The 22,346-nt window shown below is 49.6% G+C and overlaps 1 protein-coding gene across 1 annotated transcript; it reads left to right on the plus strand.

The window, feature by feature from the left end:
* The first annotated feature begins 4,682 nt into the window (after positions 1 to 4,682).
* On the plus strand, positions 4,683 to 21,233 carry ZDHHC19 (zDHHC palmitoyltransferase 19). Its single transcript, XM_075557161.1, has 9 exons — positions 4,683 to 4,807; positions 5,102 to 5,223; positions 5,706 to 5,845; positions 7,309 to 7,481; positions 7,735 to 7,840; positions 17,291 to 17,376; positions 17,696 to 17,900; positions 20,664 to 20,772; positions 21,172 to 21,233. Exons 1-9 carry the CDS (start codon positions 4,683 to 4,685, stop codon positions 21,231 to 21,233), a joined length of 1,128 nt encoding a protein of 375 aa, XP_075413276.1.
* Positions 21,234 to 22,346: the final 1,113 nt, after the last annotated feature.

The following is a 22,346-nucleotide window of genomic DNA, read 5'->3' on the forward strand; positions in this document are numbered from 1 at the left end:
TTGCCCAAAGCTCTGAACTTTAGACTTCCCTTGGGCAGATAAGCAGGTGCTAAGGATGTTCTCCAGAGCTTCTTCAGGATGGAATTGAGGGTCAAGGGATAGCTGAAAGGCAGGAAGGTATTAGCAGGGGAAGGCAGCTGGGTAGGGACTCAGTGCTTCCTCAGCTGGGCAGCAGAAGACCCAGTGGAGATTGATGGACATCGGCTGAGGGAGTGAGAAAGGACAGAGTGGTGGTGAGAGGAAGGGCTTAGCAGGACTGGGCAATTCAGCCCCCCACTGAAAGCCTCTGAGTGTGTTCTGTGCAGTGTGTCATTGCCTATGGGTTAGACCCGGGCATAGCTAAGACTTGGCAGGAGAAGATGAGCTAGGCCAGCTAAGCAGATGATTCTTCTGGAAATTTTGGAACTAGGAGACCAAGAGGCTACTAGCTGAAACACACTGAGGTTTGTTAGCCTACTGTCCTCCACAAAATTTTAGGACAACACAATAGACCTAAGTTTGGGCTCACTCAGGGATAGGGTCATTTTTGGGAAAAGAAACAAAACAAAACAAAAACTGGAGTTGAATCAAATTTCCCGAGGTCTCCTCAATGATTTGATACCCAAAGGCTATTCTTTCTTCTTTTAGGAAGTACTTACAGAGATAAAAGTGACAAAACAAAATTCACTAATTTAATTATTTTAAAGTATCCAATTGGGTCTTAGTGTGTTCACAAAGTAGTGAACAACCATCACTACTATCTAATTCCAGAATATTTTATTGCCCTCCCCCAAATAAATCCCTTACCTACTAGCTTCCCCTCCCCCCATGCCCAGGTAGCCACTAATCTACTCTCTGTCTCCAGGGATTTTCTTATTCTGGACATTTCATATAAATGAATTGTGGTGGTTATGCTTTGTGGCAGTGTGACTTGGCTAGGCTCCTGTGTTGGTCCAGGTGGACTAGAGAAACAAATCCAGGGAGACTCATATGTGTGTAAGAGCTTTATTTATGAGAGCACTTGAATATTGAGAAAACATCCCAGCCCAGCCCAGGTCAAGTCCATAAGTCTGATATTAGCCCATATGTCTGATACCAATTTATAAAGTCCTCTTCAGACTCATGCAACACATGCAATGATGGTGAATGCAGGAAGATCACAGGCCAGTGGGTGAGAAGTCTTATGGATCCATCAGCCTCTCTCCATGTGTCTTCTCAACAGGGTTGTCTAGAAGGGAGTGAGCTGAGAGAGAGAGAGAGAGAGAGAGAGAGAGAGAGAGAGAGAGTCTTCTGGCTCCAAGAGGGAAAATTCAGGAGTTCCCAGAATCCTCAGAAGAAGGCCATGCCCACACAGAGGCCTCATTGGCTATAATTTGATTGACAGGCGAGACCCCGCCACTTCACTCTTAATCCTCAAATTCACACCAGATTCTGTACCTACCACGGAGGTCTTGTGCAGCAGATTTACCTAATGCAATGCTTTGTTTGATCTCTTGACTGCTGCTTCCATGAGCGTTGATTATGGATCCAAGCCAGTCACAATCCCTGGCAACTTCAACCTTTTCTCCATTTATGATGACCTATTACTATTTTCAAGGACCTCTTGGTCCAGTTGTGAGGATTTTAGTCTTGTTTACATTGAATCATAATCCACACTGAAGGCTGCAATCCTTGAGCTCCATCAACAAGTGCTTCAAGTCCTCCACACTTTCAGCCAGCAAGGCTGTGTTATCTGCATCTAGCAAGTTGTTAATCAGCTTTCTTCCAATCCTGACGCTACAGTCTCCTTTATATAAGCTGGCCTCTCTGATGATTTGCTAAGCACACAGATTGCAAAAGATGTGAGAAGACACCACTCTGATGCACACCTTTTCCCCTTTGTTTGCACACCTGCCTCTTGATCCATGTACAAGTCCTTCATGCATACATAGCCTTTGTGTCTGGTTTTTCACTTAGCATAACATTTTCAAGGTCCAAACATGTGATAGTGTTAGGTAGCTAGATTTAGGAAGGGAAGAGAGGGGGGCGGTTGTCCCTCCCATATCTGCAAAGGCCCCCTTACAGGAGGCTGTAAAGAAATCAGGCAACCATTAGATGCCTATGAAGAGCCCAAACCGAGCATGCTCATACTCAAGCCCCCGAGCCAGGTGGAAGGTACACCTGGGCAGTTCAAACTAGGCCCAGGTTTATAACATCACCCAGGTGGGCTAAACCCAGCCAATGGGGGTCAACCAATACCATCAACCACACCTCCCCAGCCAGAGGCTTGAAATATCCTGGCTGTGGGAAGGCCGCCCTCTCTTACCCTGCTCCTGGTCAGAGGCAGGAGAGGGGGAGGGTCTGCTTGGGGTCCACAGCCTCTTGGCCCACATGCTCTCAGCCTCTAGGGTTCTGGGGCTTCTGGCCTCCTGGGGTCCCCCCAAGATCCGCACGCATGGGTGTGGTATCGGTGTGAATTCTTTCAGCGTGCCAAGCCAAGGAGAGCATTATCACTGGTACTGTATTCCCCTTTATGCTTGAATAATATCCTACTGTATAGACCGTCTTTGTTTATCAGTTGGCGAACATTTGGGTTCTTTCCAGTTTTCACCTATTTTGAGTAATGCTGCTATCAACATTTGCATATCAATTTTTGGGTGAACCGATCTTTCAGTTCTCTTGAGCACATACCCGATAGTGGAACTGCTGAGTCACAAGGGGACTCAATGTTCAGCATTCTGGGGGACTGTCATGCTTGTTTTCCACAGGGCCGCACGGCGCCTCTTTACTGAGCAGCACCCCCGGAGCAGGAGAACCACAATCAGCATTTCAGCCTCCAGCTGCCACACGTTTGGACGGTGTCAGTGAACATGACCGGCTAGTGTTAGGTTAGGTTTGATGTATTGGTTGCTGTGATTTTCCCGTCTGGGAATGCTTAGTGGTTTTTCCATATAAATTCATGGTAATTGAGTCGTCTTCTCTTTAAGCCATTTTGGCTTACTTTGGTTTCATGAGAACACACAACTTTCAGATAATGGGGGAAACCTGGAAGGCGTGGCTTGACTGACCTTCTTTGTCACCAGCTCGGGGACTTCCCAGGCGCCATGATCTCTCTTGATCAAGGTGATTCATGTTCTTCAACGGCGTCCTCTTCAGCCCTTTGAGTTGGAGGTTCTCCTTTGAATCCCACGTACACCGTCATCACCATCATGCCCTTGGTCTCTGCTAGACTCTGTCAGATGTGCTACTTCAAGTGCATGGTGGACAGAGGGCATCCGACAGGTACAAAGAAAGTGACCTGGAAGTTCTGAGATGGGCTATCTTCATTCCACCTGTGGGGAGTGAAGATGTTCAGAGACTTTCATGGGGTCGGGGGAAGCAATGACTTGTCGGCGTTCTCTAGGGAGACAGCAGAAGACACTAGCAGGATAGGTTGGAAAAGAGTTTATTCAAAGTGTAGGTTGTACCTCCAAGAATGTTTGTGAGAGCTGCAGAATCAGATGGAGGCTAAGCTTTCAAGAGTCTGAATATCTTATGCTGTGTTCTAGAGAAGAAAAACCAGTGGAGCTTATATATGTATGTATTATATTTATATATTCCTGTCTCTAGATCTATATATCATTTCTTACAGATACAAATATAGATGCAGCTACAGCTACAGATAGAGATGTAGATGTAGAAGGCACACCCAGTTGTAGAGGTGAGCAAGTTCCCAGTTTGTGGGTTAGATGTCAGGTTGGAGCCATCTGCTGACTCAAAAGCTGCAAGGGCTGATGAACCCAAGGTCAGAAGGCCAGACAACAGGCTGCTAGCTCAAGTCCAAAGAACTAGAGGTCACCTGTATCGTGTTCACCAGAGACCTGGTAACTACTGGGACGCAGATTGACACAGGCTTCTTTGACCAGCCACGGGCCTGTGTATCTGTTGAAAGGAGAATGGGAACTCAAATATCTGGCATTTTTTCAGCACCAATCGGAATGGGAACATAGTCCCTGGTACATCTGATGTGGAGCATCCTCCAAATGTGGAGATGATCAGGGGCCACAACAAATGACAAACGTGGCATGCCACACAGAAAACTGGGTGATTTTCTCACACGGGAAGCAGCTCAGAGGCAGGTAGTTCAATTCTGTCGTCCAGCTCCTGGTCAAGGTGGCACCCCTCAGGCAGCGAGTCCAGATTCAACACGGGGAGAAGGGGCAGAGGTGTGCCAAGGGTGTCTTTCTCCCTTTTCTCTAGAAGGCAAAGTTTTTTCTAGAAACTCTTAACAGGTTTTCACATGCTTCTCAGTGTCCACAACTGCATCATGAAGTCCACCCTGGACATGAACCAGGGAAACGTTAATGGCATGCCGCCTTCCTCTCGGGAAGTGGGGTTTTGTGGGATGGGAAGAATGGGGACTTAGCGTACTTTGAGTAGCAGTGGGCCTGAAGGAAGCCACCCACACAGAGGCAGAGCCTTGCAGAACCCACCACACAGGAGAGGGTGGGGGGCCTGCTTCTGAAAGGGAAGGCTCTGGAAGCAGCCAGAACAGACCAGGTTGCTCTGCTGAGCCCCACCCCACCCCATGTTCTTCAGCTTCTGTGATGTCACACTGGGCCTCCTGTCCTTCCCCCTGGCCTGTGGCTTCTGAGGTGCTGTGACCATGGGGCTCTGGGAGCCAGCAGGAGGGGAGGAGTTCTGGAGTGGCCCTGGTCTCCCCGGGGGGCCCGGGAGGCCCAGCGATGCCGCTCTTGAAGGAGCCCCTGCCCCCACCACAGCCCCCACTTCCCTGGATTGTCCCGAGCCTATTTGCCGCCTTCAATGTAATGCTGCTCCTCCTTCTCAGCGGCCTCTTCTTCGCATTCCCGTGAGTCTGAGCACAGCCTTGGCGGAAAGGAAAGGGGAAGGCCAAGGGCAGGGGTCACAGAGGGGGTGTATTTTGGGCAGTGGGAACAGAATATGCAAAGGTCCCGATGTGGGAATTGTCTGTACCATGTGAGAAGCTGTGGATGGCTCTTAAGGAGGGTGACTTTCCGTGAGGCCTCTATCGATCGATCTGCCGCTGGACTGGCAGATTTAGAGCCGGTCTTCTGTGGGTTTTCTGGGATCTGGGGTGATCTTGGCGGCTCTAGATCAGGCCTGAGCAGGGCTCTGGTCTCAGTTGCAGGTGGCTGGTGCAGGATGGCGAGTGGGCCTTTCCCATCCTCACGGGCTTCCTCTTTGTCCTCACTTTCTTCAGTCTGGTTTCACTCAACTTCTCAGACCCTGGCATCTTGCATCGAGGTGAGGCCTAGGTCCCCTGGGAGGTGGGGCCTGGCAGGGACGATTCCTCTCTCGATCCCTGCCTGGGCCTCTGGCCACTCCACCTCTCCTCCTACGGTTCCAGCCCTGCTCCTGGCATGTCATTCCCTAAGCCACTGAGGTGGGACGAGAAGAATGTTGGGGTTTCCATAGCTGCTTTGGAGAGGAGCACGGGGAGGGGCAGCTGTTGGGGAGTGGGGAGGCTGTTCTGTGCAGTCACCCTATGTTCTGTCCCCGCGCCTGCCCACTGCCCACTTCTCAAAGCAGCAGAGCGCCCAGAGGCCGCCTCCCTCCACCTGCCGCCTTCTGAGCAGAGCTGTTTTGCTCAGAGGAACTAGGGATTACTCTGTCCACCTCCTCCCCACACTTCTTGGTGCCCCATGGTGTTGCTTGTGTGGCTGACCTGCCCCCTTGGTGCACAGTGGATGATCCCCGCCTCACCCCCAACCCTGTCCTCCCTCCAGGCTCTGACGATCAGAGCCCCTTGGCGGTGCATGTGGTGTGGGTGAACCAACGGGCCTTCCGCCTTCAGTGGTGCCGAAAGTGCTGCTTCCACCGCCCGCCCAGAACCTACCACTGCCCCTGGTGCGACGTCTGTGTGGAGGTGAGCAGCCCCTCTCCTCCCCAACACTCCCCGGCAGGCTCAGGAGTCCCTGCGAGGGCGGCAGTGAAGCACAGCTGCTCTGGGTCATCTGTGCGCATGTCCTGAAAGCTAGCCTTGCCCACAGGGGCATCCGCATCTAGACTGGCCAGTAGGCTCCCTAACTATTGATACCTAAGGCCCTTTAGGTTTAGGGGACCATTGCTCTCGTCCTCTGAGGTCCAGGTTGGAGGGTCTCTATGTCATAGTCCACAAAAGGTTACAAGTGCACTATCTCAGCTGGCCTTCCTACCCTGGGAGGTTGGCTGTGTTATCCTCCCCTCTAATCTGTGCAGTTACACCCGGCAGTTGCTCACAGAAGCCAGACAAGCGTGCCTCCAAATCCAAAGGAAGGAATGGTGTCAGGGTGCATATTGTGAACACTTGGTTTGCAGTAGGCAATGGATGACAGTGGATTAAGCCTCTGGTGAATCCCCTCTGAGCACAGTCCAGGGACATGAATAGTTCTGTTATCAGAAAGAGAGGCTTGTAAAGTCGATGCTGGCAGGTTAGTTAAGTTAAAATGTAATAGCTTATCATCTGATCTCCCTTTTGACCCATTTTAAAGTCTCAGTTACAAAAACCTGAAGGGGAAGTACATGTGGTTTAAGACGTGAATAGCCTGGATATTGTGCAGAGGGCATTGGAAAGTGGATTACTGAAGGTGCAGTTAAGTTAAAGCTCACCTTCTCACTTGATCTCCCTTACGATCCATTTAAAATTTGTTCTAGTTTTTAATATTTTCTGTTTGCCTTTCATTTGAGGTTTTACTCTGTTTTACTTTGTTATTGTTATTGTTGTTAGTTTTCAAGATTTATGTTTTTCTAGATATGAAACCCCCAGTAACTGGATTAATAGTTCCTCAGGGGCACGGCCGGGGGGACGGGGAGCTAAGAACAATGAGTGCAAAAATGACATTGCTCTCAGACGGTGCTGGTGATTGTACAACTCTTCTGGATGCGGTTGAACTGTTGAATTGTATGTTATGTGAATTATATGCCAATGAAATGGTGGAGATGTTTTTTAAAATCCGATCGTGTGAGCCACAGGATCCCTAATCAAGCTCTACCTAGGAAATTGGCAGCCTCAGTTTCCCTCTAGGTGGGGGGACCAAGTGGGTGGGGACAAGGGAGAGTTGATGTAGCTAGGGCCGCTGGCCGTGAGGCCTGGGCCAGGAGCACTGATGGTTAAAGAGCTCGGCTGCTCACCAAGAGAGCTTGGGTTCGAACTCACCACCTGCGCGGGGGGCAGCAGGGCAATGTGGCAGTCCTCTTCCAGAAGGATTTCAGCCATGGGAACCTGGTGGGGCCGTTCTGCTCTGTCCTGTATGGTCGCTGAGCAAGTCAACGGGCAGTGGGTTTACTTTGGGGGGAGTGGGGGCATTGGATGGTCCTCCGGGCCTGATCTCCTTTCTCTCTCTCCCGCAGGACTTTGACCACCATTGCAAGTGGGTCAATAATTGCATCGGTCACCGCAACTTCCGCCTCTTCATGCTCCTCGTGCTGTTTCTCTGCCTCTACTCCGGTGCCGTGCTGGTCACCTGCCTAGTCTACCTGGTGCACACGACCCACCTGCCCTTCTCCATAGACAAGGCTGTCGCGTATCTGCCAGGGACCTGGAGACCTGTGAGACGGGGGCGGGACCAAGGGAGGTGTCGCAGGGTGGGGTCAGTAATGGGCGGGGCTTGGGAGCAGAGCCCCTTGGCAGGACCCTCGTGGGACGAGGCGTCTCTGGGTGGGGCCGGGGAGGTGGGTGAGATGAGGGCGGGGCGGACCGTGCACAGGTGGAGGCCAGGTGGGTGGCTGCGTGCGGGCCAGGTGCGAGGACGGTGCGGCTCCTTAACCTGCGCGCAGCATCGTGGTGGCCATTCCCGCCACGGGCTTCCTGGTGCCGCTCCTGCTGCTGCTGCTGATCCAGGCGCTGTCGGTGAGCGCCGCCGAGCGCTCCTACGAGGGCAAGGTAGGCGGAGGGCGGGCCGCCGGCCGTGTCCCCGTGCACGACACGCGACAGGGCCCGGCTTCCACTCTCACCCGCCCCACCGGCTTCCTCCGCCCCCGCTTCCTTTTTTGGTAATGTTTGAAATGAACTTGGATGTCCCCAAAGAGTCCAGGTCTACTTCAGTTTGACATTTCCTCCTCTTTTTTTTTTAAAGATCATTTTATTGGGGGCTCTTACAGCTCTTATTACAATCCATACATCAATTGTACCAGGCATATTTGTACATATGTTGCCATCATCATATTAATTAATTAATTTATTCATTTATTTAATAGAAGATCATTTTATTGGGGGCTCTTACAGCCCTTATTACAATTCATACATCAATGGTATCAAGCATATTTGTACATACATTGCCATCATTATTTTCTCTGTCGGAGCCACTCAGGCTGATGTGTAGATCGGAGGGGCAGGGGTCTGGAGAGTTGAGTGCGTGTGTTTTCATGAAGCGATTCTTATTTCATTATTTTTCTCGTGCTAAACCCTCCACCCCACGCCTCCCCTCGGCCTGTTCCTACCCCAGCCCCTGGCCCCCTTTGAGTCATTAAAGTCTTGTCTTCTGGTGTATCGACCCCATTGCTTCTTCTTTGTTTTTCATTATAACAATGGTGATAATGAATATGTATCTTTGTAAGATTGCCTGACTTTGCTAAACATAGTGGTCTCTGGTTTTGTCCATGTCTTGCTGTGTGTAAAACAGTTTCAATGTTTTTAACGGTTGCATAAAATTCTACAGTTTGAATGTACCAGGGGCTTGTTTATCTATTCCTCTGTGTTTGGGTTTTTTTGTTGTTTACATGTTTTTGCTATTGTGGAATGCCTTCAATGAACATAGGAGTACCTATGTCTGTTTGTGTTATAGTCTTCATTTCTCTAGGGTATGTATCCAGTAGAGACATTGCTGGATTTGCATTTGTTGAAGAAAGTGCTATTCTAATTTCCATAATGCTGGTACAAGTCTACAGTCTCACCAGCGATGTGAAAGCGTTCTTACCTCTCCACATCTTTTCCAGCATTTGTTATGTTGTTTTCTTGAATCTTGTTATGTTGTTTTCTTGAATCTTGTTATGTTGTTTTCTTGAATCTTGTGAGGTGATATTTCAATGTTGGTTTTTTTTCAATGTTTTAATTTGTATTTCTCTTATTGCTAATGATCGCGAACATTTATACATGTGGTTGTTGGCTGTATGCATGTCGTCTTTGATAAATTATCTAATCATATTTTGTGTTAATTTTCTTTTTTTGCAAAATATATTCATTTTAATTTATTTATTACATTTATTCACAAATGCATTGAGAATTCTTTATATGTACAATGTATGCTTATGTACCTTGCATAACCGCATGAGTCCATATTGCACAACACAACACAATTAACTGTGTACATTTTTGTCATGACCTGAGTTTGCTCTGATGATTTTCACTGAATGGAATGAGCGGGGGATGCATAGTCCGGACAGGAGCTGCTGACAGCCAGCCTCAAGCACACTTCCCAATGATCATCTGTCACGGTGTGCTCATTTTCTTATTGGATTATTTGTATTATTCTTGTCAAGATGTAGTTTTCTATAGATTTGGGAGATTAGCCTTTTCTCTGATTTATTGCTACTGAATATTTTTCCCAATCTGTGGGTTCTCTGTTGACTCTTTTGATACAACTGTTCATTTGCATAAATGTCCTTTTATTAGTAGGTCCCAGCTCTTTATTTTGTCTTCTATAGTGTAGATATTTCATTGATTCATGATTATGTTTCTGCCTTGTACAGTAGAACCCCGAACGTCGACACTAATCTGTTCTAGAAGGAGCGTCCAGACGAGATGTAGTCAAAGTTCGAATATTTTTTTTCCATAAGAAATAACTGAAAATGGATTAATCCGTTCTGGATCACCAAGTTTTTATCCTAACCTTGCCTTTTTATACAAAACATTACACAGAAATTTCAAAGTAAATAAGTTCAGAGTTAAATAATATAATTTAAATAAGAAAAACAACATAAACAAAGTTTTAAGCAACTGCAGTATGACCCATCCCTTGAGACTGATGAGGATCTGGATCTGTGGACAGGACGTGGAGAGGAGGGGTGGAGAGAGTCCTTGTTTGGAAGGGGAATCCCCTTCCATAAAATCAACTGTTGCTTTTCAGGAGCTTTGTTTTCCCTTTGCCTTTTTTCTCTAGGACCTGGCTGTCTTTCTCAAAAACAAAACAAAGAATCTGTCTTATGTGGTCTGCTGTTGGCGCTTCCTTAGCTGTTTCCTAAAATGGTTTACTAAATTATCATCAACAATATCAATAACATGGTTGACCAGTTCCTTATCATGATGATTCTTTAAAAAAAAACCTCTTAGGACCTATTTTTAAAATCTAAAAACCACACAAAAAGCCACAAAACTAAAAAAAATTATAGCAAAATGCTTGGAACACAGCTGCAAAAGGTTTAAACAATGAGTACTCACAATGCCAACTAACACCCAGCGACTGAAACAAGAACTGCTTTTGTTTACAGAAATCATGTGCGTCAGGCCAATGTTTTGTTTGAGCTCTGATGCAAAATTTTCTTGACATTTCACGCTGAAATCCGATTATGTCGATTATGTCGAGAACTGGTGCGGTCGAGTACCAGGGGTTCTACTGTATTAGGGTCCTTATGTTTGTCCCTATTTTTTCATTGTTGATCTTAGTAATAGTATGATTTATATATAGGTCTTTGAGTTTGCTTTTGTACAGAGTGTGAGGTATGGGTCTTGTTTCAGTCTTTTGCAGGTGAAGATCCAGTTTCCTAGTAACATTTTTTGAAAAAGCTGTCTCTTGCCCATTTAATGTGTGTTTTTTTCTTAATTAAAATTAGATGTCTATAGGTACTTGGTTGTATTTCTGGGCTTTCAGTTGTAATCCATTAGTCTTTGTATCTTTCATTGTACCAGTACCAGGCTGTTTTGATTACCATGGCTACATAGTAAGTTTTAAGATCTGGGAATGAAAGACCTCCTATATTGTTTTTTATTTTTAATAGTGTTTATTTATCCCAAGTTTCCTTCCTTTCTATGTAAAGTTGGTAATTTGTTTTTCCATTTCTTTAAAAAAGTTGAAGGGATTTGGATGGGAATTGTATTGGATCTGTAAAGTAATTTTGGTAATTTTGACATGTTCACAATATTCAATCTGCCTATCCAGGAACATGATACCTTGGTCCATTGTGTAAGTTGTTCTCAGTTTCTTGAAGGAGTATTTTGTAGTTTTCTCTGTATTTTTTCTTGGTCTTTGGTTTCTCTAGTAGATTTATCCTTATTTATCCTTTGTATGGTTATTATAAATTGTATTGTTCTTTTAATATATGTTTAGCTGTTGTTATCTTTAATATATAAGAATCCAACTGATTTGTACATGTTGACCTTATAGCCTGCTACACTGCTAAATTTTTCAATTTGTTAAAGTGATTATTTAGTAAACTCTTTGGGGTCTTTTATGTCATTTGAAAATAAAGAAATTTTTATTTCTTATGTACCTATATGGATATTTTAAATTTCTTTTTGATGTCTTATGGCTTAGCTAAAACTTCCAGAACTATATTAAATGAAAGTGGTGATAACAGGCAACCTTGCCTAGTTCTGGTTCAAAGAGGAAATGATTTAAATTTCTCTCCATTAAGTAAGATGCAGGCTACTGGTTTCACATAAGGATTTTATTATGTTAAGAAATTTCCCTTCTAGACCTATTTTGTTGGGTGTTTCTACCAGGAATGGATGTTGAATTTTATTAAATGTTTTTTCTCCATTAATTGATATAATCATATGGTTCTCTTTTAGTATGTGATGAATTACATTGATTGCCTTTCTAAGAGTAAACCATTCTTGTATATTTGCCATAAATCCCACTACATTGCGATATATTGGGGAGGAGTTGATGCTCAGTTAAATTCTGTTGGCTAGTGTTCTGTGGAAGATTTTGGCATCCGTATTCATTAGAGATATTGGCTCCCTTCTGCCAGGCCACATGTGTGGTGACTAGGGCTACCTGCTGTACTCGGGAAGGTGACGTCAGAACCCAGACACCTGTGAGCACTTGGAGAGAGGGCCAAACACTACTAGAAGGAGCAGAGTTCAGTGAGGACCGGGGGATCAGGGTTGAGTGGTGGTTTAGGGGGGTTGGAGGGACAGATGACAGATAGAGGGGAAGGGACATAACTTGCAAAGAGGCTAAGAAGCCTGGAAATTGATGGGGCCACGAGCAAAGACTAAGGTGGGTGGGAAATCAGGTTGGCTGCTGGGGTTAGCCAAGTTAGAAAGGCCCTGAAAGGCAGGTAAACAATGTTTTATCAGCCCAATGGGAACCCAAGAGCCATGGTAGGATTTTATTGCCATGTTTATTGCGGCATAATATGCATCCAGTAAAACCCCTCCTTTCAAGAATGAGTTCTATGAGTTTTGACAAACCCTCGCGATCAAGATGTAGCCCCAATTCAGCGTCTCAGAAAATTCCCTCTGCCCCAGCTGTCAATTCCTGTTCCTACCCTGGCTTCTCTGGCAACCACGGATTTCTTTCCTGGCTTTGCTGTTGTCCCTTTTCCAGCACATTGTATGAATACCATTGGCCTGGTTTGTCTGGTTTCTTTCACTTGTTAGGTGTCGTCAAGTCGGTTCCAACTCACAGCGCGCCTTGGGGTTCAATGCCCGGCTACTTTACCACGTGTGATCTCCTCCAGGGGTTGGTCTGTCCTAGCAACATGTCGAGGCGCATCTTGTGTCAGGCAGTCCACACCTTTGTATTGCTGAAGAGCCCTGAGCTATAGGGATGCACCCCATGCCTTGTGTGCACACTCACCCTTGGAAGGATCTCTGGGCTGCACACAGTTTGTGTTGATAACATAAGCAAAGCCTGTGCAAACACCGCGTGCAGGCGTGGGTAGGAGTGTCCCTGGGTGGCTCTAGCAGCCAGCATATTTGGCAGTTTCTAAGTCCTGGTGATGGACTTCTAACCAATTCCAGTTATTGGAAATACTGTACTGCTCTACCCTGAAACAAGTGGAAATCAAACCAACTCAGTGGCAACTTTGTTTTTTTGTTAACAAGCCCGTGAGTGAACTTTTCATTTCTCTTGGGTAAACACCTGAGTCTGGCATTGCTGTATCAGCTGATAAATGTGTGTTGAACTTTGCATGAAACCAACAAATTATCTTCCAAATAGGCTGTTTACATTTGCATTCCCACCAGTGTGAGCACTCCAGTGGCTTTGCCATCCTCAAAGTGGGCGCAATGGTTAAGTGCTCAATCCTTCTCTGGTAGTTTGAACCCAGCACAGGCAAAAGATGTGGCCGCTTTGGAAATCCTCCGGGGCAGGTCTCCATCCTGTAGGTTCTCTACGAGTGGGAATTGACTGAACAGCAATGGCTCTGCTTCCTCACCAAGCTTGGCGTTGATAGGCTGTTTGCTTTAATTGGGGTCTTTCTAGTAGACACTAGAGGTGTCTGTTGGTTTCATTTGTATTTGCAGCCCCCAGCTTACGCCACCAAAGTTCTTTCAGTTATGACAATTCTTTTGCTTTTCCATATAAATTATAGAATTAGCATATTGATTTATATTTAAAAATCTGAGGTTTTGATACTGGCATTTGGTATTGGTATTTGGTATTGAACTTATAGACCAGTTTGGGAGAGCTGACATTTAAACAATACTGAGACTTTGCATCCATGAACTTGGCATACCTTATCATTTGTTTAAGTCTTTGTTGATGTCTTTCTTCCATGTTCTATAGTTTATAGGCTATAGATCTTACATATATTTTTTAAATTTATGTCTAACTATTGCATGGTTTTATAACTATATATTTCAAATTCCACTTATTATAAAATAAAATGGGTTTTTTGTATATCAATCTTGAGTCCTACAATCTTGCTAACCTCACTTATTAGTTGTAGTAGCTTTTTGGGTTAATTCTCTGGAATGATCAACGTAGATAATCATGCCAGCTATGAATGAGGATACTTTCCCTTCTTCCGTTCCAATCTGTACAGCTTTATTTCATTTCCTTTTCTTGTTGGATCTCCTGTAGGAGTGGTAAAAGTGGACGTCCTTGCCATGCGATTCTTGGAGAAGGACAATGGCATGACTCAAGGCCATGTCAGGTGGGCAGCTTTCATGAGGGAGGAGCTGGAGACACTGAAACAGTGAAAGAACAGAGGAGGCTTCTCTGCCCGCTACCTTCCATCCTTCTAGCCATCACTCCACCAGACTCCTCTTTGGTTCTCAGCCCACCTGTGACTCCTCTGCCCAGCCCTTACCCATCAACCCCTGCGATGTGCACGTCACTCTCTCTCCAGCTTCAGCTGCTTATCATTTCAACCTCTCCTAGGCAGCATTCTGTCCTTCCTATACTGATCAAAATGTGTGTGTGCGCGCCCGCATGTGTGTGTGTGTGTCCTGATCTAGGGTTACCAGCCTCGAGGGGGCTAAACGGAACCTGTCCTCCAAGAGTGACTAGGCAGAACTTTTACTCCTTACCTGAAAAATCCATTCATGTTCTCCACACACCACACCACACCTTCTATCCCCTTCTGCCTCCCTTGACCACTCAGCTACTTGCTCCAGAGCCGGCTCACTGAAGGCCAGGGGACAGCTCTGCGACTCATCAGCAGAGATCTTGGGTACGTTACTCAGTGGCCTGGTGACTCAGTTTCCCCATCTGTGAAATGGGGTGGCATGGGTTTAAGACTTCTAGGATAGCGACTGGTACAAGTAAGGGCCTATGTGTTTGCTGTTACCATTCTTACTTCTCCCCATCATCAATGATCTACAGTCATGTCTTTCATATCTTAGAAGGAAAGCACCCTGCTCCCCCAACCCAGACCCCCCGATGATGATACTCTCCACTCCAGTGCGGCCACAGTTCCTAGAGGAGTGGCTGTGCTCACCACATTTCCATTCTTCACTGTCCTTGGCTTGCTGTCACCAGGCCGCTGTCCTCACTGTCACACTGTGGCTGCTCTCAACCAAGGGGCCAAAGCTGGTGACCACACTTGGAGCTCATCTTTATTGAGTGTTCACAGGGCATCTGGGCCTTGGCCTGCTAGCTTCCCCTTGGGGCTTATCCGTCTCTGCTTTCCTGGGCTGCTGTTCCTCTGCCTGGGCCTCAGGGTCCCATCCTGGACAACCTTGTTCTCACCTGCCCCCCACGCTCTACTGCCCTGAGTACCCTCTCAGTACTGAGGACCTTGTAGTACTGGATCCTCACCGCTCAGAGAATCAAGGCTGACTAGGATGTTTGAAAGGGCCCCGATGAGGCTACAGGTAAGGGCTTGGCTGCCAATCTAAAGCCCGATGGTTTGAGCCTGCCCACTGGCTCTGCAAGAGAAAGATCTGGAAATCGAGTGCCTTAGGGATGATCGCTGCGTAGGAAACCTCATGGGGCAGCTCTGCTCCGTCCCACGGAGTCGCTGTGAGCTGAAAGTTGACTAGATGGCACCTGACAATGGCACCCTTGTTTGAGGTTGGATCCTGAATACCTGAAATATTGTTGGGGGTCCCAAAACAAACACTTCTGAGCAAATGAACCTATAATGCTGGTTTGGGGCAGGATAAGAAAGAGGAGAAGAGGTCTGATGTCCTGATATCTGGGGAGGTGGGAGGTTGCCAGGGCAGCAGCAAGGAGTTAGTGGGGAGAGGTCCACTTTGGTTTGGTGAGGACATTGAGATATGAAATGGAGCAGGAAGCCCAGGACGGGAGCCAGGTAGAGAGGACATTCTGGAAGCCTCTGAGCTATTGGATTCTGCTCATGTCTGAGAGGATCCCGGATGTGGAGAGAAATGGACTCTACACTTTTGGTCAGCCCTGACACCTTCATTAAACACGCATCATCCCTCTAAATATGGAGCGATTGATATTTTTGCATACCGACTCATGAATCAAAATTTATTTTTCCCAAATGAAGAATTCTCATTGCAAATGAAATCAACCTCTTCTAAACATTTCTTCTACATCACAGATAGAATACATTTCCCCAAGATGCTTAAAACACCCGAGGGGGTAGGTAGAAACCCGAACATCGCATTGGCCTAGTGTTGCTTTTTGGCAACAACGGGGTGCCCCAGGGCCATCCTCAGTTTTCCTTCCCAAGACTCGGACTCTGCTCCCCTGCATGGGGTCGTGGCTCTGTCTGGCGGAGGTGAGATTTGGGGATCACAGTCTTGGTGGCAGGGCAAAGGGCATAGGACAGCTGGGTGGGGGACAGGCTTGCTCCTGGGCCACTTTAGGTCACGCCAAACCATTTTATAGCTCCTGCTCTTGAAGTTGGGGTAAGACTTGGTCTGCCAAAGTGGGAGTAGGAGGGGCTGGCTCAGGAAGGAGCTCAGCAAAGTGACAGGTGGAGGGTGTGGGGTATGGAGGAGGGGAGCCTAGTCATCAGTGTCCCGGCTGCTGGTGGCATCGGGGGAGGGCGACCTTAACTGCACTCTGTGCTCCGGGCTCTCCACCCAGATTTTCCAGAACATCTGGTTTTATTAGGACAAAATGACGGGCCCTCAGACAACTGTAGATCCCGATGGCCAAATTCAGCAAGAGTGCAGGGTTCAGGAACAAACTGAGAGATGAAAAAGTGGGAAAATCAGGTGGAGATGTACTTGGAGCAGTTTAGCATCGGAGATCCCTGGTAGCCTGGTGGTTACCCCTTAGGCGGGATCCATAAGGCCGCAGTCTGAAACCATCAGTCGCTCCACACTGTAGAGTTAGTCTGGGAAACTCACAGGGGAGGTTCTGCCTGTCCTATAGGGTTGCGGTGACTTGACATTGACGCGATGGCGGTGACTTGTTTTTGTGTGTTTAGCAGGAAGAGGAAGATCTGAAACTATATCTGGAGGGAGGTAGCGTGAGGATGTGTGGGATCATGGAGGCTGGGTGGGCTGTGGAAGCAGGGGTCAGGTGAAAGGGGGTTGTCTCTCAGTGTCCTGGGGGTGCCATAATAAAGAGCAACCAAGTGAGGTGGGCGTAACACAACAGGGATGTGTTGCCTCCAAGTTCTGGAGTGTAGAAGTCTGACCCTACTCCAACACAGCCTCTTGTCACCTGATAAAGATCCTACTTCCAAAGAGGGTTACAGTCACAGGCACTGGGGTTTAGGATTTAAGCTTTTTTGGGGGTGGGTGGGAGTGGGGGTGGGAACACAGTTGAACCTATAACGGAGGTCCTGAGATGCAGGAGAGGTGGGTGTAGTGTTCTGGATCACCTGGAGAAAACCCCTCGGGAGTGGAGGAGGGAGGCTACCCTGCTGGAAGCTGGGGAAGAGAGGAGGTCTCAACTCACCGTGCCCTGCCCACCTGTACCCGAGTCTTGCTGCAGCCTGGGCAGGGGTGACTGGCTCAGAACAAGTCAAAGGCCTGCTCCGTGGGATGGCTCTGAGCCTTCATCTGTCCTTTCCCCTCCAGGGCCGCTACCTGCAGGGATACAACCCCTTTGACCAGGGCTGCACCAGCAACTGGTATTTAACCATCTGTGCTCCTCTGGGACCCAAGTGAGTTGGCAAACCGGAGTTCCAGGGCTCAGGGTGTGGGGAGGCAAGGCTGGGCCCTCTCCCCTAGCCCCCTGACACACAGCCCTGTTCCTTGGGGTTTGTCTCCAGAGCATGTGGGAGCTTCCTGGTCTCTTTGACTCTTTTCTTCAAGGAATGGAGGAGGTGGGGGTGGAAGTGAGGGTGACCACAGCCTGGGTGTGCCTGGCCTTGGCTCCCCATAGGATTCAGCCCCAGCTGTGTGTTCCCCAAGCTGAGGGGGCAAGCACAGGAAGGCTGGGGAGGGCTACTGGCTCCTTGCATCTGGCCTGTTGCTCCCCAGGTACATGGCCAAAGCAGTCTGGCTGCAGAGAGTGGTGGGACACGACTGGGGACCTCTGCAGAACCTGCACTCCTCGATGGACCCCTCTGAGCCCCCATCCCCAGCCTTCCCTGGGCCAGAGCCCAGCTCCCAACCCCCAACTCCCAGTCTCTACAAACCAGGCAAAGGGCCCCCAGGGAGTGGGGAGGCATCTGCATTCCAAGAGGTGAGACTCTGTGTGTGTGTGTGTGTGTGTGTGTGTGTCCCCTGGGAGGGCATCTGCAGACTGTGCAGGTGTAAGGGAGGCCCCTGGGTGAACCAGCATGGAAGTTGGAGCATCCAGAGCTTGCGGGAGGGGGGAGTTCTAGACCTAGAGGGGTGCTGGAAGCAGGGACAGAGTTTGCTGGGGGTGGCAGAGCCACCAAGGGAAGAAGCTCTGGGCAGACCACTGACCCTCTCTGGGCCCCAGCTGTTGATGAGGAAGCAAGAGGGGTCCTGGAGTTTAGAATCCTGGTGAGGAGGGGAGGGATACCTTTATGTAAATGAAACCTGCAGCCTGTTCTCTGGAGCATGTGGCATTAGGAGTGACATTCGGGTGGGCATGCACAGCCGCCAGTCCCCATGTAGTGACCACCTGTGATGCCAGCCCACTTTGCTCTTTTGGGGAATGGGGGCAGATTCTTGCTCCCCAGCGGATGGGTGTGGGCAGCGGCCCCTCAACTGCCCTCGGTGTGCAGCTCCAGGCGGGCCCATTGTTGCCCCTGCAGCAGGAGGCCCCCAGGCAAGGAGAGGCCTGCCCCTGCGTGCTTCTCACCCAGGTGACTCCAGGATCAACTGCCTCAGAGCATCTCAGCGAGGGAGCTGCACTGGGGACCTGCCCGCTCCCCAGGAGGGAGTGCTGACATTACCCCCACCCCACCCCCAATGCCTATTAAAAGCTCTTTGCCAGCGTCATCCTGCTGTGTGTCTGCCCTGGGTGCTAGGAGCATGGGATTGTGGGTGGGCTTTAAAAAACAAAATAATCCCTTGCAGGACTGGATAGGGCAGAGGTTGTACACTGGTGCATATGGGAGCTGGAGGCACAGGGAATCCAGAGTGGACGATACTTTCAGGACCAGGGGTGTGAGGGGCGATGCTGGGAGAGTGGAGGTTGAGTGGATTGGAAAGGGGGAACTGATGACAAGGATCCACATGTGACCTCCTCCCTGGGAGATGGACGGCAGAGAATGGGGGAAGGGAGACTCCGGATAGGGCAAGATATGACAAAATAATAATCTATAAATTATCAAGGGCTCATGAGGAAGGGGGGAGCGGGGAGGGAGGGGGGAAAAGAGGACCTGATGCAAAGGGCTTAAGTGGAGAGCAAATGCTTTGAAAATGATTAGGGCAAAGAATGTACGGATGTGCTTTATACAATTGATGTATGGATTGTGATAAGAGTTTTATGAGCCCCTAATAAAATGTAAAAAACAAAAATAAAACAACAAAATAATCGAACTCACTGCCATTGAGTTCATTCAAATTCATAGGACAGGGTAGAACTGTCCCTGTGTGTTTCCCAGACTAACTCTTCACCGGAGTAGAAAGCCCTGTCTTTCTCCCCGAGGGTGGTTGCTAGTTTCGAACTGCTGACCTTCCTTGAGGTTAGCAGTCCAGCACGTATGCCACTAGCATTCCCAGTGGGCTCCGTGGAGCTAGCTGGGCAAAGATGCCCAGTGCTGGCGTCTAACATTTAACACTTCTCTCAGTCCTTAAACTAACAGACCAAACCAAACTCACAGTGACCCTATAGGACAGAGTAGAGCTGCCCCTGTGGGTTTCTGAGACTGTCCTTCGCTATGGGAGTAGAGAGCCCCGTCTTTCTCCTGAGGCCTGGAGAGAAGGGAAGGAAACACCCACCAGCATCCAGGACCTTGGCTTTGAGGACCGGCCAGCCGCCCATCCTGCAGCACTCCTGTTAGACTGCAGGGGGCGCCGCCCGCCCGAGAATTCACCCTCCTAGCAGGGAAGGAAAGCCTGGGCCCTGGTGGGGTAAGCTTGGTGTCGCTTCAGAGGTTCAAACCTACTATGCTATGAGCTGGGATCGACTCGGTTGGGGAGGGGGTAGGGAAGCAGGATCCAGTCCGGTTATGCTAGAGCCTCCGGGGTGGGCTGGGGTGGCCCAAGGTGGCTTGTTCAGGAGGGGGCGGGGAGGAGACTCTCCATCGGAATCCACCCCTGGGTCTTTCCTCAGCCTGGCAACTGATCCCTGTGGTCCCGTCCTTTGGGTGCTGTGAGTCTGGCCCTGGCTTTGGGGACAGAGGTGGGTGGGGGACCCCTGGGCTCTGCTGGGGGGGGGGGTCAACGTGTGACCTGGGGATGGGAAGGTTATCAGAGCATGCATCGAGGTGATTCTAGCAGAGCCGCACGCTGCAGCCAGCACCGGACCCACAGGGGGGGGGGGGGAGGGGGGGAGTCTTCATTTTCTCCAAGGCCAAGTTGACCGCAGGACCCTGAGTTTCGGCAAAACCCTGGGCTGACCCCAGACCCCGCATCTGAACTGGACTGGGGTGGCGGCAGCAAGAGAGTTCTTGATTCCTCCACAATGACGTCAGAATGGACACAGACGAGTTGGCTTCAGGGCACTTGACCAGGCCCAGAGGGAAGGGTGCTTGTGGAGGGAGGGCTGAGTGCTTGCTTGCGTGGGGGTGGGGGCGGTGTTAAACTGGTGGGGACAGGGTGAGCCCGGCCCTTTATCCTCCCTGCTCTGCTCAGGACATCTCTGCAGTCCTCCATCCTGTCGGGCTGCGCCCCACCCCCACCGTCTGTGGAAGGCTCAGGCCCTCCCTGGTCGCCCCCAGCCACACTCACCAATCTGGCTCTTGGCTTTCAGGCTCCTGCTTGGCTGGACTTAGTCCATTTTCAGGACTCAAACCTGCCCGGCTTTGCTTTCCTCCTAGTAGCTCCCCAGCCTCAGAGCCTTTGGGATTCCACCCATATCCCTGCCTAGGAGCCCTGCGGGAGTCGTGGTCAGGGCTGGACCATGATCCCCAAGGTCCGAAGTTTGAAACCATCAGACGGTCCACGGGAGAAAGGCGGGGCGCTCAAGTCCCTTCGAGGTAATGTCTCAGAACCTCATGGTTAATTCTACTCTCCTGTAGGGTCACCCCGAGTCAGCATGGCCCCCATAGCAGTGAATTTTTCTTTTTAGTATCCCTGCTTAACTTAGCCTTTGGGACTGGACAGGGCAGCAAAACACTAGTTTGTGTGGGGACAGGCAACAGCCTGGTTGTTCATGTAAATGGCTTTGTTCTGACCCATAACCTCAACCGGTGCACAACAGAACGCTGCCGGCGGCCAGCCCTGTTCCATCCTCGCGGTAGCCCTCGTGTTGGAGGCCAGCGAGGCAGCCAGCGTCAGTCCATCTGTGAGGATCTTTCTTTTTTGCTGCCCCTCCGCTTTGCTAAGATTGGTGGATGTCCCCCAGGGCCTGGCCTCTCCTGACTGTATGCCCATAGTGCAGAAGCAGGGCTCCGAGGAGCACCGTGGAGCTTCAGTTGGCTGTGCGTGGGACTGCTAACCCAGAGTCAGCAGTTCTGAACTACCCATTGCTCCGCGGGAGAAAGAGGCCCGTGCTACTCCTGCAAACGTTTAGGCTCAGAAACCCGCAGCAGGGTGGTCGACCTCTGTCCTGTAGGGTTGTTAAGCCCCTGAAGCCTGAGTGGCTCCCCTCCCCCGTGGTGACTGCCCAACAGAGTCACCTGCTGGCGCCCCACACGTCCCCACGATGAGTGGCTGATCAGACCCTGGGGGTGCACAGGGCTGTCGGCTGGTTTGTGGCAGTAGATTACCAGGTCTTTCTTCCTAACCCATTTCCTCCGGGGAGGTCCCCGAAACCTATTCGGTGCCATTGAGCCAGTTCAGCCACACCGTGATCCCTGCTTACAATGGCAGGAAACCCTGTGCCATGCTCCCACGGTGACGCCTGAACTCTTGTGTCCCTCCACCTCCGTGGAGGTCGTCTTTTCCCCCGCCCCTCTTCCAAACACGAGGTTCTTTCCCAGGGGCTGTTCTCTTGTGAAAACATGCCCAACGTTTGAGAAACCAAGGCTCCCCAGCTCGCTTCTCAGGAGCTCTGGACACAGCTACATGGGCTGGCGTTGGAGAATATTCAGGAATGTATATTCACACTGAAGCGGCCTGCATCTGTCTGGGAAGCTAGCCAGTCTTGACCGCATGGGGGCTGCAATGGGGGTGAACCCTTTGAGCCCAGGTGTGGATGTGTGGGTGAGCTGCGTCCATCCTGGCCCAGGCTGCCCAGAGGTCGCTGAGGAGGGTGTGCTCCAGGCTTATAAGCCGTCTCCCAGGGAGCATCTGGGGGCAGTCTGGGCCTGGTTCAGATGGAAGGCTTGCCTGTGAGCCCTGGTGAGGGAGATGCCCATGAGTCTGGCTGGGTGGGGAATGGCTCCTGCGTGGAGTCCCTGCTCCATGAGGGCAGAAAGGGCCTGCACTGCTGCCCTTTCTGGTTCAGAGGCAGGTCCCAGGACAGCACTTCCTGGGACCCTGACTCCAGGTATGCAGGAAATCCACCCACTCTCAGGCAGGACCTTGCCATTCCAATTAGGCCTCAATTTCCCGCCCCCAGGTAAGGACATAACTTTCCTCAGGTCCTCAGAGTCTGTGGCCTACCCTT

The sequence above is a fragment of the Tenrec ecaudatus genome, chromosome 8, assembly GCF_050624435.1.
Source record: "Tenrec ecaudatus isolate mTenEca1 chromosome 8, mTenEca1.hap1, whole genome shotgun sequence".
In the NCBI taxonomy this organism is placed as follows: Eukaryota; Metazoa; Chordata; class Mammalia; order Afrosoricida; family Tenrecidae; genus Tenrec; species Tenrec ecaudatus.